Source organism: Lonchura striata, chromosome 11, assembly GCF_046129695.1.
Source record: "Lonchura striata isolate bLonStr1 chromosome 11, bLonStr1.mat, whole genome shotgun sequence".
Classification (NCBI taxonomy): domain Eukaryota; kingdom Metazoa; phylum Chordata; class Aves; order Passeriformes; family Estrildidae; genus Lonchura; species Lonchura striata.
Genome location: NC_134613.1, coordinates 21,094,023 through 21,107,638, shown reverse-complemented (window position 1 = coordinate 21,107,638; position 13,616 = coordinate 21,094,023). Strand labels below are relative to the sequence as shown.

The 13,616-nt window shown below is 38.1% G+C and overlaps 1 protein-coding gene across 6 annotated transcripts in view; it reads right to left on the bottom strand.

The window, feature by feature from the left end:
• The window catches only part of LRRC28 (leucine rich repeat containing 28), a 51,264-nt gene that overhangs the window by 8,786 nt on the left and 28,862 nt on the right, over positions 1-13,616 (bottom strand). For all 6 annotated transcript variants that reach the window (XR_013340680.1, XM_021552657.2, XM_021552660.2 and 3 more), the window contains 3 exons: positions 10,715-10,921; positions 4,466-4,568; positions 914-1,089 (listed from right to left, as the gene is read on the bottom strand). Coding sequence is in view for 5 of the 6 variants with exons in the window: in XM_021552657.2 (XP_021408332.2) it covers positions 914-1,089; positions 4,466-4,568; positions 10,715-10,921 (486 nt within the window). In the remaining variant the exon portion in view is untranslated. The remainder of the gene's footprint in view (positions 1-913; positions 1,090-4,465; positions 4,569-10,714; positions 10,922-13,616) is intronic.

Here is a 13,616-nt window from a genome sequence, read left to right as displayed (position 1 = left end):
TGTATAAAACTGTTTACAAGCCAGTCCATAAACTGATTTTGCAGTATCACCTTCCCATTCCCAAACCAAAGTTCACTGGCATCTTCAGGAACCACGTCCACACAGCTGGATTCCAGAAACGATTGTGCAAGTCACATGTGGGTGAGAAAAGGCAGACTTCCTTGTACACTTTTCCTGGCAAAGCAGTGAGGATTTACTCCAGTGGCCAAGGTACAAAGAGACCCTTCCCACAACCCCTCTCATGTTCTCACTGGAACTCTCCACTCTTCCGCTTTCTCCTTTGACCTTTAAAGCTGAGAATTCCCAAGATAGCATCAACAGTGGGGAGTCACAACACATCCAGATCTGAGAGGATCTGCAGGTTATCATCAGATATTGCTAACTCATGTGATTGCATGATGCAGAACCAGATAAGCCAAGGGCCACTCTGGAGCAGAGAGCCTGAATTGGGGCAGAACTAAAGCAGCTCAGCTGTCACGCTGTGCCGAAATGGCCGAGGGCTGCTCGCATTGCTTCTGCCTTATGTATAACAAGTCTGCCAGTTTAGGAGTGTGCTGCCTGGCAAGGAGCTGCATTGTTGGCTGATGCATCTGATCTTGCCTCAGGAACTGTATTTCTCATCTATTTCCATTAAAGAGTTTCTCCTGCAAAAAAAAGCATCCTTCTTCATAGAGACTTCAAGTAAGGAACCATTTATAAGCACCACTTGACCTCAGAAATAGTCTTTGGAACTCTGGTTTTTGATATGGACATTTTTGTTCTAATACAGCATTTCAAACATAATTCGATTAAATAAATCTTTTAAAGTATAAATCTTTGCCCAAGCCTTTGAAGAACTGTTAAAAATGTTCCTATCACTGCCAGAAAATGCTTTCAGTCTTTCTCTCATCTGAAGAAAGCAGAAATTTCATACCTTTCAAAAACCTGTAGTAGGTGTTATAGAGGGTCCTCATGGCCAGTTCTTGCAAAGGCAGGACATGATCAGTTTCTGTCCCTATAGATTTCACCTCTGCTGGCAGGAACACAGTTAACTGGCCTGATGAAAAAGAGAGCAGTTTCACCTCTGAAACTTGAATTGGAGAACCACAACTAGAAGGACACAAGACATTTAGAAAGTGGTTAGAAAAAAAATAATAAAAGTAACTTTATAGGGAAACCCAGATGACCAACCCAAAGTAAGCCTGATAGTGTTCTCCAGTGCAGCACCCCTCAAGGATTCCTTGCAAAGAGCAGTGCCTGGTGGGGTTGACCTTTAAAGGTCCCTTCCCAAACTATTCTATGATTCTATGTTTCTACAGATTCCCACCTTCTGTGATGTGCTAGACATGGGACATTTGGAGGAATTACTCATCAAATAACATAAAGAAATGAGAACACAACCCCAAGGGGGTGAACCACGTATGCTACGTACCCATTACTTTGCCCACATGGCAATCTCTTTTAGCCTCTCGTTAGTAAATCCTTTACTGAGAGAGCAGTTTCTTACCAACAGTTTGCTCCCCATGCCTTGGATCAACCAGCTGAAAACAAACTCCAGCTCCCCAAAAAAATGTATTTTAAGTGCTGCTGGGTGATTCTGTACTACACCTTTCCCCATCCACAGAGTTCCCTTGGAGGGCATGGGGTGGGCAGATGAAGGAAAAATAAAAAACAACTGCAATGCTGTAGTGGGAAGATATCCTAGTAAGTCTATTAGCCTTGCCCTTCCCAAATCATATATGGAAAGGGAAGGTTATTTGGATCCAAAGAGAGAAACTTAGCTTGTAGTAAAAATAATAACTCTTTACGTGATCCCTGTTGCAAGCGATCATACCAGAGAGACACGCATAGGAAAATTCTACTAAGAGGTTGGGGAAGTCAACAGGGGAATTGGAATTGTTTATGACAACTGAAATTTGAAGCCAAGAGCAACTTGTTAGGGCCAGTCCTAACAAATGGAACAGAAACACAAATTTGTCAGCCTTCCCAGCTATTAGACCTAAAACGGAGGTACCACTCTCAAATTTATCAGATGTGAAAGAAGTCTCATAGTACTCCTCTGACAGCAAAGAATCTCCTCTCTTCTGATTAAAGGAGAAATAGCCCAAAGAATCAACCAAAAAAGAGCAGCATCAAACAGCAAGTCAATAAGTCTCTTGCTAAATATTTAATACTTTCCCATTAGTGAGGTTAAAATCTAAGTGGGAATTCAGAGAGCCAGTATTCCAGAGATCCATTCCCAATGAGTTATCACAGTAAATAAATCCATAATGTTGTATTCCCAAACTGAATAGCCCCTTACCAACCTCACTAAGGAACAAACCCATATGAACTCACTACAGCCTCTGCAGTTCAGAGCTGGGACATTTGGTCTACTTCATGTAAAGGGTGAGGCTATTAATGCCACACACAAAATCCATGGAGGTTAAAAATTGGAACAGAGGATGGTCTAAACAGCTGGGGAAAAATAGGAGCTGCAGAAGAAGCCTGGTGGATAAATAAGTGAGGGAAAAAAAAAGCTGAGACCACCTATTGGCTGCCTTCAACAAGACTGACAAATCCCTAACTGGGGACTATGAAATCCAATCTGCAAAAAATAAGATCAAAATTTATTTTGAGTGCTGAGATCATCACCTCTCATATAAAAGACTTTTTTCAGTCAGTCTGACTGCAGGATGCCCAGACAGAGATTCAATACTTACACAAGGCAATTTATATTCTATTTTCAGAAATCAAGCTTTATGTCAGTAACAGCAGCTTGTCAGATTTTATCCTCCAGTGGAGGGCCAGACAGAGCACTAAAGCCTGGATCTTCAACTCTTGCCTGACCCATGAAAACCTTAGCCTGGTTACTCATGCTTTCTTGGAAAGAACACAGACATTCTTCACATGACCATTATTACACAATTTTAAAGTCTCTCAGCACATTATCAAATAAACCCTTTGGTTTCTTAACAACATATATGTGCTCTTCCCATACTGATTTTTTTTCTTAAAAATAATCTGTAATATTTCAAGACAGATTCACAGCAAAGACAAGGATGTTTGGTGCAAAAGTACAAACATTTTTCTTACTAGAAATGATCTCTTTTTACTATTCATTATTAAGGAAATAAATCACTTTTCATTCTACAGAGACATTACAAGAATCAATTTAATTGCAACATTTGCAACACCTTTAGTCTCTTCTATACTAGATTTTTAAGACTAGATTCTGTAATTCTGTACTAGATTTATAATATCAGAGATAGTAGCAGGTGGTCTCATCAGCACTGTACATGTAAGAACAGCAGAAAGAACTGGTAGGCTCATCACAAAGGTCAGTGCAAAGATAAAATTATTTTCACTGAGTAGAAAATGAAAACTTAAAAAAAAAAAAGACATGGTTGTTGTATAAAACCACCTGAAATAGGCAGAACAGTTAGACCATCTCCTGCATTATTATTACTGGTTTTGGTTACAATCAATACAATTCTGTTAAATGTAAGGTCAATTTAATGTCTGTCTAACAATTTACAATCAGTTCTGAAAGAAAAAAGGCTAGAATTTATCCTTCCTGAAAAACAAAATTAGTAAAAGCTTGCGAGTCACACAGTTCAGCAGAACTGTAATCCAACTGCAAGTATTTAAATATCACCAAGCAGCTGACATGGGAATATTAGAAAAACCTTAAATGCCAAGACTCAGCATCTCCCATATTGCAGCAGAGTGCAGACTGTAGAGAGGGAATTTATATTTAATGCGAGATCTGCTGAGAGTGAGCATACCAGAAATTTATAATTAGATGGTAATGGGGACAATCCTCTTCTGATCAGTTTTACACCAGTAAGGCTCCATTCATCAGGGGTGCTGATCCTAATTTATGCCAGTGTCAGGGCAGAAAGAATTAAGCCAGTGTCCTACACAGACCACTTTTTTCTTGCATTCTAACCACAAACATGAGACAGCCCAGGATATTTTTAAAATCCACAAGTAAAAATAAACCTGTCAATCCAAAACTCCTAAAAAAAGTCACTTTAGTTAGTAGGTACCAAGACCTACAAGAAGCTGATACTGGGATGTAAAATGAGTGAAGGAGCTGCATGTGACTTTTCAAGATATGACCAACAACTTACAGAAATGTGAGCACTTAGAAACAAAGAGACGCTGCAATATATTAAAAATTATTTTGTTCATTCTTTAGTTCTGGAAACTCTGTGAAGCAGACACTTTTGGCCAACTTTTAAAGTCAGCTCTAGGCCTTATTATTACAAATTCTTTCAGAGTAACTTCACTGTTATGCCTTAATACTAAAATAGTCAAATGGCAGCAATTAACACAGAAGATTTATTACAAAAATAAAACAGAGCTGGAAGCTGCAGTAATCCCCTCCAAGTAACATCAGCTCTGAATCAATCACAGACACACAAAAAATAACTAATTGTATCATACAGGAGAAATTTTACAAGGACAGGTACACAAGACATCTGAATTAATTCATACCTACCCACTACAACCAATGACTTTATTATACAGATAGGATGGGAGGCCTTTCAGGTGAATGTTGTTATCCACATAAACATATTGGAGCTCTCGAGAGCGACCTAAATCTGGGGTTAGAAAACAAGAAAAGTCAAGGGGAGAAAGGATGACAATTATAGTGACAATTACAAGCAAAACGATTCTCTTTAATTATAAATAAGCTAATCAGAGTCAATGTAAGCAAACATAAATTAGTACTTCTCAGTTGTAAAATTTCAGCCAATGGTTTTATTATGGATGAGCTGAAAAGCTGTTTAGAAGCAAGCATTTCAAATTACTAAAACAAAACAAAGCCCTCTTTCAGAAGCCCTGAAAATCCCATTATAAATAATTAAATTTTAACATTGACAAACTCTGAAGTCAGTTTGAAGAAGCAAAGGGACAATTGATTTCAAATCCTCAGTGCATACTTCAAGTTCATAAGGTCAAACCTGCTTTCATTAACTGGCCTCATGTCAGTGAAATCACAGCTTCTCTATCTTTGGGAAAGTGGGCAAGACAGACACAAGAATGTGCTCTGTCCCCCTCCTTGTCTTCTCCAAGGAGGGATCCTTGCTGATATTCATTAGCCTTAACCAAATACAAGCGCAGTCATTCAGAAACGAGTCTGTGTGATGCAGTGAATTGCAGAGCCCAAGAAAACACAAAGCATTAAACTGCAGAATGTTAGACATCAAAAGTTGTGGCTGCTGTAAATGATCAATACTTCTGGAGGTGTGCTGATTGCATTACTGCTCTTAAAATATTCATGGCTGGTAGTCAAAAGAAGCAAGTACAGCATGATTAAGTAATGCCTTCATGGACTAGAAATCTAATAAGATACCTCTAGGTAGAAGCATATCAGTATGGATCTATTTTATTTTGCTTAGAAAATTAAAATTAAATGGGAAAATTTAGGTTTCTTGGAAGAATTCTCAGAAATGAGAATTCTGCTTATTAGCAAGGTCTAGTGAGTGGTAAAACTGTCTGCTATTAAAAGAAGTGAAAAACAAATGAGCGATATTTCAAAAGACACCAAATTGAACTAAACAGAAAAATCTGAACAAGTTCAGTACTAGTAAGAAAGCTGATGTGTAGGAAAGGATCAGCTGGGCACCTCAACCCATCTGTCACTCCCATGCCCTTTCAGACACTGAGGTGGGAAAAGGTTTCTATGTTTAGTGCAAAGCACAAACCAGGAGAACCAAGCCAGGATGGGAGAGCTGTGACCCAGACAAACTGCACCACGAAAAACACAAATCATCTGTGTGCCTCCCAACTTGTTAAACTTTCATGAGGACCTTAGAGAGACTAAGATAAACAAGCATTTGGCTGCATCAGCCACAGCAAGACAATACTAATATTGACTATTTCTGACTTCCCATCTTTATCAGTTACCTTGGCTGGCAGAAATAAAAGGGTAACTTAAGAAATGGGCACAGCTTCTTCTGTCCCCTTTGTAATCATAACCAAGATCAGAATAAAAATTAAAACAATTTCCATGATATTTCTATTCAGAAATTCTATTTAGAATACTGATTTCTTTTCATTCCCTAGTAAAGTAATAGCTAATATAAACTCTTCTTTATTACTGAATAGTTTTATTGCACACAAGAGCCCTAAATATCACTTAGTGCAGATATTTTGAGTGATCCCTCCCCAAACGTGTGTCCATCTTAAAATATACTGAATGTCTTCAGCTGTCACCCACTTGAATGGCAGCTGTGAGCACCAGAAACCTTAAAAGTTTGTGCTTGAGGAGTGGCACAATATCAAATCTGTGATATAAACAAGTGATGATACCAACAGAAAACAAAGAGTTTCTAAAATAAAAGCATTAACAGAGAAAAAAGTGAGTTTGGAGGTTTTTTTCCCTTTAACACAGGCCCTTGCTTTGCAACAGTCTGGGGGGTTTCAGGGACCATAATCTGGGCTTTGTTCAAAGCAGGCACTGGACATCAAGGGACACATTCAACCATCACATGCTGCTTTGACCCTGTCCCAGAGACATTCCAGCTCACAGAAGTATCTGCTGCATCCATCAAGGGTCCTGCCTCAGGATGGGAGCACAAATCCCTCTGCTGACTGATGGGCACTGCTGGAGATGCTGCTGAGCATCACCTCAACAAGATGATTTATTTGGGCTCATTATTGCAGGGCTGAAAATAGTTTAGTAAAGTTCTGGGATATTTTTAGATGAAACAAAACCCCATTGTTATCCTACAATGAATAAAAATACTGCAACCCAGAGGCAATGTAACACCATAAAATATTGTAAGGCTGGTGAGGAATCAGCCAATACAATTTACAGCAGGTAGCAGGTGGATGGGACGTGTAATGTTCAGAGAATGCTCCCTCGCGTTGCAGAAGCCAGTTAGAATAAAACCAGCAGAAAACTATGGGTTGCTGGGGTAGCTTGAGTATGCTACTGTTTAACTTATTAATTTAGAGAATGGCAGAAAATTTTTAAAAGAGGCTCATCTTGCTGGTTTCTACACAGATGTATGCAAATGGGCTGAAAATCAGGCAAGTCAAAAAAAGCCCTAAAGCTGTTCTTTTCATATGCACTGAGAGGGGGGAGTGAGGCTGCATCTCATCTCTTCCCTCTGTCTTTATCTTATGCTATGTTTAGATTCTAAGTTCTGAGTTGACTGCATTTCCTAGGTAATTAAAGCAAATTTTTGGATGTTAGACAAAATATCTCAGTAGGAAAAATTCAATTCCCAAAGCCAAATAGCCTGTAACTATAAATGTTCCTTTGATAGAGTTTCTTTGCATTAAATAACCAAGCATCTTCTAGACTCCAAAAGATTTTTTCCCAGTTTCAAACATTATCCATAAAGTTTAAATTTTAATAAATCATCACTTTGAAAGGCTCTTTGTATCCCATCCACATTAATTTTTATGTCTTATATCAGCCAACAAATATTGTTAAAAGTTCTCTAAAAACCATGCTTCTGAAGAACTCTGTGCAATAAGGAAGCTGCCCATCTCTGAAAAGGCTAAAGCTACAAAGAAGGTTTTCATGTGGCTTTTGCAAGCACCGTACTGTGTCTAAAACATTTCCACTTTCCTACTTCCAGCCTCCCAGATCAAAGACCTCTCTCCCAGAAATGACCAAATGCCATGAGTCCTGAACAAACCCCAATTCTATTTTTTTTTCTTTTTCTCCCTCTTTTTTTTTTTTCACCTCAGGGCCCTGGCATATGCATTCCACATGGCTGAAGATGGAACAAAAGCTCTTGTGTGGCTGCACTGATGCTCTTTTAACCATACTGTGAGGGCATGGACACAAAAGCAGCATATACTGAGGTAGAATAAGATCTTTGTTTACTGTGCACTGATAATTACTAGACCCATTTTCTAAAGAAAAAGTGCACATAAGCCCTCAAATAAAGTGATATAATACTGAATATCTGCTGTCATAACATCCCCTGAACTGCCAGTATACTTGAGAATTTATGGCTTATTTTAATTATATTTGTACTTTATTACACAAATGATTTTTATTTTTGCAGTGTCATCAGATTCACATTTCTGCTTGCAGTGGAATTTGTTTTCAGGCACTGGAACACTCACTAATGCTAAAAATTTAAAGTTAATTTTCTGTCAAAAGATAATATATGCTGTAAGTAGATCAATATACAATGATCAGCAGATTTCTAAGGCCATTTACAAAGAGAGCATGAAGTTACCATGACAATAATATAACTGTTCAGGATGCAGCTTTCGGTTCAATTTACATATAGAATTTTTGGAATTGTTATTAAAAATTAGTTTATTAGGAAGACCCAAAGGCTGAGATCCATGGCATCTAATTTCTTTCAGTATAAACTGAAATACATCTGAAAAATGATTTTTATAAAACACTGGCATATCCAAGATTTAGGTGTATTCTGCAAAACAAATTAGTAATTCACTATTGTTTACCCATCTGCTTGTTTATCGTCCTGTTCTGAAAGTCAGGGAGTGGGATCAGGTATTTTTGCTGTATTTTAAAACTGATTAAGTGTCACACTGTTTTTCCCAAGACACACGTGCCTGCAAACTTAAAAGAATGTACAGGGCAAAGAACCTCCTGATCCCTGTCCAGGAGGGCTGTGCTGCTGCTGGAATAAACCTTGCATCCATCAATTCAGGAACAGGAAAATGCAGATTTCCACTACACTTAACAAGAGCTGGCAGCTATAAGGGACAAACTTGGACAAGGCAGAATGGATTCCTGGTTGACAGAGTAGATGTCACCCACCACGTGAAATAAATGAAGTAAATAATGCTTTAAAAAGCATTAAGCAATTTGTTTCAAACATATTTCTTTTAACATGAACACATCTAATAAAAAAAGAAAAAACCTCAACCATTCTCTCAGGAAATGAATAAATTCTCTGCTTTTCAACACAGCTCCCTAACTGCAAAAAATTGTTTTGACAATATTTGCTTGACTATCACTTGAAAGTATTTCTGCAGTATTTTTCACCATTATTTAGCATCCTTATCAGTCATTAACTGGTAAAGTGAAGCTGGATGTAAGAATACACACAAAGCCCCACCAGCCAACATGTGCAGCAAGCAGAAGTAATGCTACAATTATGCCTTAACTTCAGCAATACTCCAAAACAAATATTTTCCCAAGCAACAGAAGATAGATTTAATCTTTTTGCTTTTCAATGCACTCCCTCTTCTACTTTATTTCATCACATCTTGACCACTCTGAAGCCTTCTGATTCTTCAGAGGAAGGATTAAACATTTACATTTACACTGTGCTGCTTTTCCTCTGAACTCTAGGATTTATGATTCAGTTTCATATCCACAGATAGCAAATTATCTCCAAATGTTCACCAGTGAGTCACTATTAAGAACTACTGAACAAGGTCAATTGACAGTCTTTGATGTTTCCCGTTATTTTAAAAGTTCCTTTTGAATGTTTTGAATTTGAGTCTAAAAATAAAGAAAAAAGAAGGTGTGTCATTATATTAGAGATTTATTTCTTCCTTTTGAACTTAAAACTTTGGCAGATCTATGGCTCATCCAGGTCATGGCTCGCTCACAGGTAAGCTACTAGTGCAAAAGTAGCAAAAACTTTTATCCTTAAATATTTCACATCTTATCTTACTGAATTTTTGTAAAATTAAAATTGTTTAACTTCCTCTCTCATGGGAGTTAAAAATATTTGCCAAAATAAGGGAAGGCAATTGGCTTGTTTTAGTACTGTGGAATCTGGATGATGCATCCTGGAACTCGTTTTCTCATTTATATAATGACATATGCTGGGACATAACTGCAACACTTTGTCTGGAGACATTATTTGCACTTACTTTCCAGTAATAAAAACTAAGGTGATAAAAAAAAAGATCAGTAAGTTCCTTAAAAACTGAACTGCTAGTACTAAAAAGATGAAGTTAAAACCATACAATGTAATTAATTTAGACATTATGATCTCATTTTTAGCCATCTCAATTTTCAGCTTCTTTCCAATGTGATTATCATAACTTAATCTGCACCTAATTAACATCAAACTCTGTATTCTAGAAAAAGTATTAATGGTTATTCAGATGGTAGGGCCACTCTGCATGTGTGTCTGTATCTCAGCTGAGATTACCCCGTGGCAGGGCTGAAAAGTGACAAGTTCAGAGAGGAGGATTTGCTTTTCCCAAAGGGAACACACAGTGACTGCACCTCCCACTCCTGACCTGCTTCCACTCTTCCAAACTTTTAAAGGGTTGAGCAAAAGGCACATCAATTCCTCCCTGGGCTACTACTGTGGAAATTTTGATGGATGCCTGTACACAGCACAAACTAAACCTGCACTGGATTATGTGGTACTGACACTCCTAATGCTGAAAAGTAATTTATATGGAGTTACTGGGACTCCACAACAAGTTTCAAACCCTAGTTGAGGAATCTTAGTTAAACCATCAGATCCAGCAAACAGAAACAGATCATTACCCAAAGTGGTGGAACTCAGATTACACAGTACTATATTTAAGCACATCATTTAAACTTTTTCCCCTCGGTTAGCTAAAAATAAAGCAAATTTGATAGCTTTAAAAAAAAACCACGAAACCTTAACCTGCATTTTTTTTATTAACATATTTTCCAACAATATGATCCCTGTGACAGCTCCATAAACAGAGTCTGCGGGGACCACCAAAGAAACTCACTTGTTGCCTTGTTTTTGATTTCTGGGGGCGGGCGGTTTGTTTTGCTGTCTCCCCCCCCCAGGTGGGGACTCACCGAGGGGCAGGAATGCCAGGCGGTTGCCAGCCATGGAGAGCTCGTTGAGGCTGGGCAGCTGGCACAGGTGGCGGGGCACAGACCACAGGTGGTTCCTGTCTGCAGTCAGGTACTGCAGAGAAAGGCACATGTGCAGCCTCTCGGGTAGCGTCATCAGGCGGTTGGTGGAGATGTCCAGGGTCTGAAGCTCCCGCAGGTCTCCAACCTCTGCACAACAGGCAAGGAGAATTGTAACTACTTTCACAAAAAGCACCAGAAAAAAACCCTCTCACATAAATTAAAGTTCATCAGCAAAGCTGCCTTTCTGTGGATAATATTCTCTCAATCCGTGTTGAGAACTGGTACCGACTGATGCCTTGTGAAGGCTGACCTAGAACAGAGGAGTTAAAGAATAAATTAGGGATTTATTAGGAGGCCTAAATGAATCCACCTTGAGCAGTACAAGAGCCCAGCCAGGGCTACACCCAACGTGAACCCAAATGGTCACAAAATGCATGAGCTCTCCTGGGGGCTCTCACTTTGATCAGTTCTGCTCCATTTGCAGATTGGAGTTCATTGTTCAATTCCAGCTTTAGGTTATTAAGCCCCTTTCTTGTTTTCTCTCTTTGGTCCACATTGTTTGGGAGCATTGGTCCTTGGTCCCAGCTGGAGAAGTAATTGTTTTGTCTCCCTACTCTGTGAAGAGAGCTCACCATCCCCTAATATGAAGCTCAGAAGTGCACACTAAAGCAGCACAGAATCTGAAAAATATAAAAGCTAAAACCTGAGGAATCATGATAATCTCCATCATCTTCATGTATCAAAAAGATCTGGAATATAAGGATAATGGAGATTATCAGTATCTATTAGGAACCTTTGTCAGTATGTTCAAGCATGAGATCTTTCACAGAGCATTCCTGAATCGGGACAATTACTACTGTCAAAATATCAATAATTTTCCTAATCCTAAATCAGAATGAGGAAAGAAAAAAAAAAAAAAAAAAACCCCAAACCAAACCAAAATGCAAACAAAATCACATTCCAAAGCTTGCTGAAATTGAGAATGTTTTGCACAACCCCAAACTCAGGAAAATTCAAATTAATTTTTTAAATATTGAGGATGCAATGAGGGATTACTTAAGATTCTCTTGCAACAAGAATTACAAACACATGCATAGCACTTCTTGCTTAGTGACAGTCTTTCACCCAGCATGCTTGGGAAAAACAGCTCTGTCTTCATGATACAGTTCAGAAGGGCTAGTTTAAATTAGCAAAGAAATTTCTTAATAACTTGTGAGTGATATTGTTATGTTATATTGTAGGAAGATATTTCTAAGTTCTAATCTACTGTTGCAATAATTACAGCATCTAGAAGTATGTTTTTTTTTTTATTTCAAGAATTTAAAAGTTGATTTTGTGTTTCAAATAGTATTGTATAATTTTTTTTTAGGTAGGTAACAAAATAAATTCTTAAAAATGTGTAAGACATGATCACACAAGCAGCCTCGCTTGTGCAACAGTGTTTTCCCTCGTGTCTGGCCTGTGAAACAGGATGCAGGACTGACTGACAAATACATTCAAAATATATTAAGCAGCTCTGCACTTTACCTCATTGTTTATTTAGTTATTCTTTTACAGTTACTCTAAAAACTGGATAATTCTATATATTATTTCCCTCAAACAGGAGGAAACCATAACATTTCCCGCAAACCTATGGAACAGTTTTGCTTTGTTTTAAAAATACTTCACAGCAATGGAACCAACTCATGAAGTGCTCTGTGCCCCTAAAACTTGCTGCAGTTCTCAGCATCTTGCAGACCCAAATGTACTTTGCTCTCAGTTGAATGAAACCAGCTTTTGCATCTGAGAACTGCTAAAACAAGATTCACTAGAATCTTCTACACTGAAAACACCAGACAATCTACACAATCCACAATCTGTACAATTTACAGCTCTATCACCCAGATTTTTTACAAAGATATAAATAGGGTAACACTGTTAAAGTTAAACAGAACCTGTTGTGCCCTTAAGCTCTCTGTAGCAGGAGCTAGAAAATTCACTGTTCCCTGAGCTCTGAGTTGCACCTTGTATACTGCACACAAAGAAGGAAACAAAACACTGGGTTAAACCAAGCTGTCTTCTACACAATGGAAAAAAGAAGTTCACCTTGGGAGAAACTGCTATAAATGTTACTTTCAAGACTGGAAACATGAAAAGCAAAGAAAGGGAAGTTGTAATTCAGTATTAGAGATTTTCACACAAGTAATCATTAAACAAAATGCATGTGCACATTTAGAGGGAGTTTCTGCCCACTGCAAACAATCCCAGCATCAACTACAATAAAGACTCAACAACACAGTTTATGCATCCTTTTAGAAACATTACTGACAGAAGCAGCTGCTATACACAGATGATCACATTCTTCAAACCTCTTAGCTTTGATGTCAACAGGAATAAGCTTTACTTGAAAAGGTTTTTTTTTACTACAGGATTGAAAATAAATGACAAAAGCAAAATAATCACTACTAAATAGCACAAGACTACTGTGCAAAAAGAACTGCAGCAGATCTCATTTTGAAAGAGTTTTATATTCATCACAAAGCCATATGCTTGAAAACAGTGACAGGAAAAGAGCCACCTACATTCAGCCAAACCACTGACCACATGCAGTCAATAATAGGCCCAGCTATTTTCATGCACTAACCTTTTTCTCTGCCACTAAAAACAGTTCTCTAGTTCAGTTTAGGTCCAAAATCCCATAAATGTTACGGTTGGCAAAGCTGGCAGAGTTTCAAAGGCATTGCTAGAATGATATGTTTCAAATCTAAGAGGAAATAAAAGTATTCTCACTTTATCCTTCATCCAAAAAACACATACCCAAAACTTCATCCTCTCTACCTTAATCTCCCAATGCATACCAGAT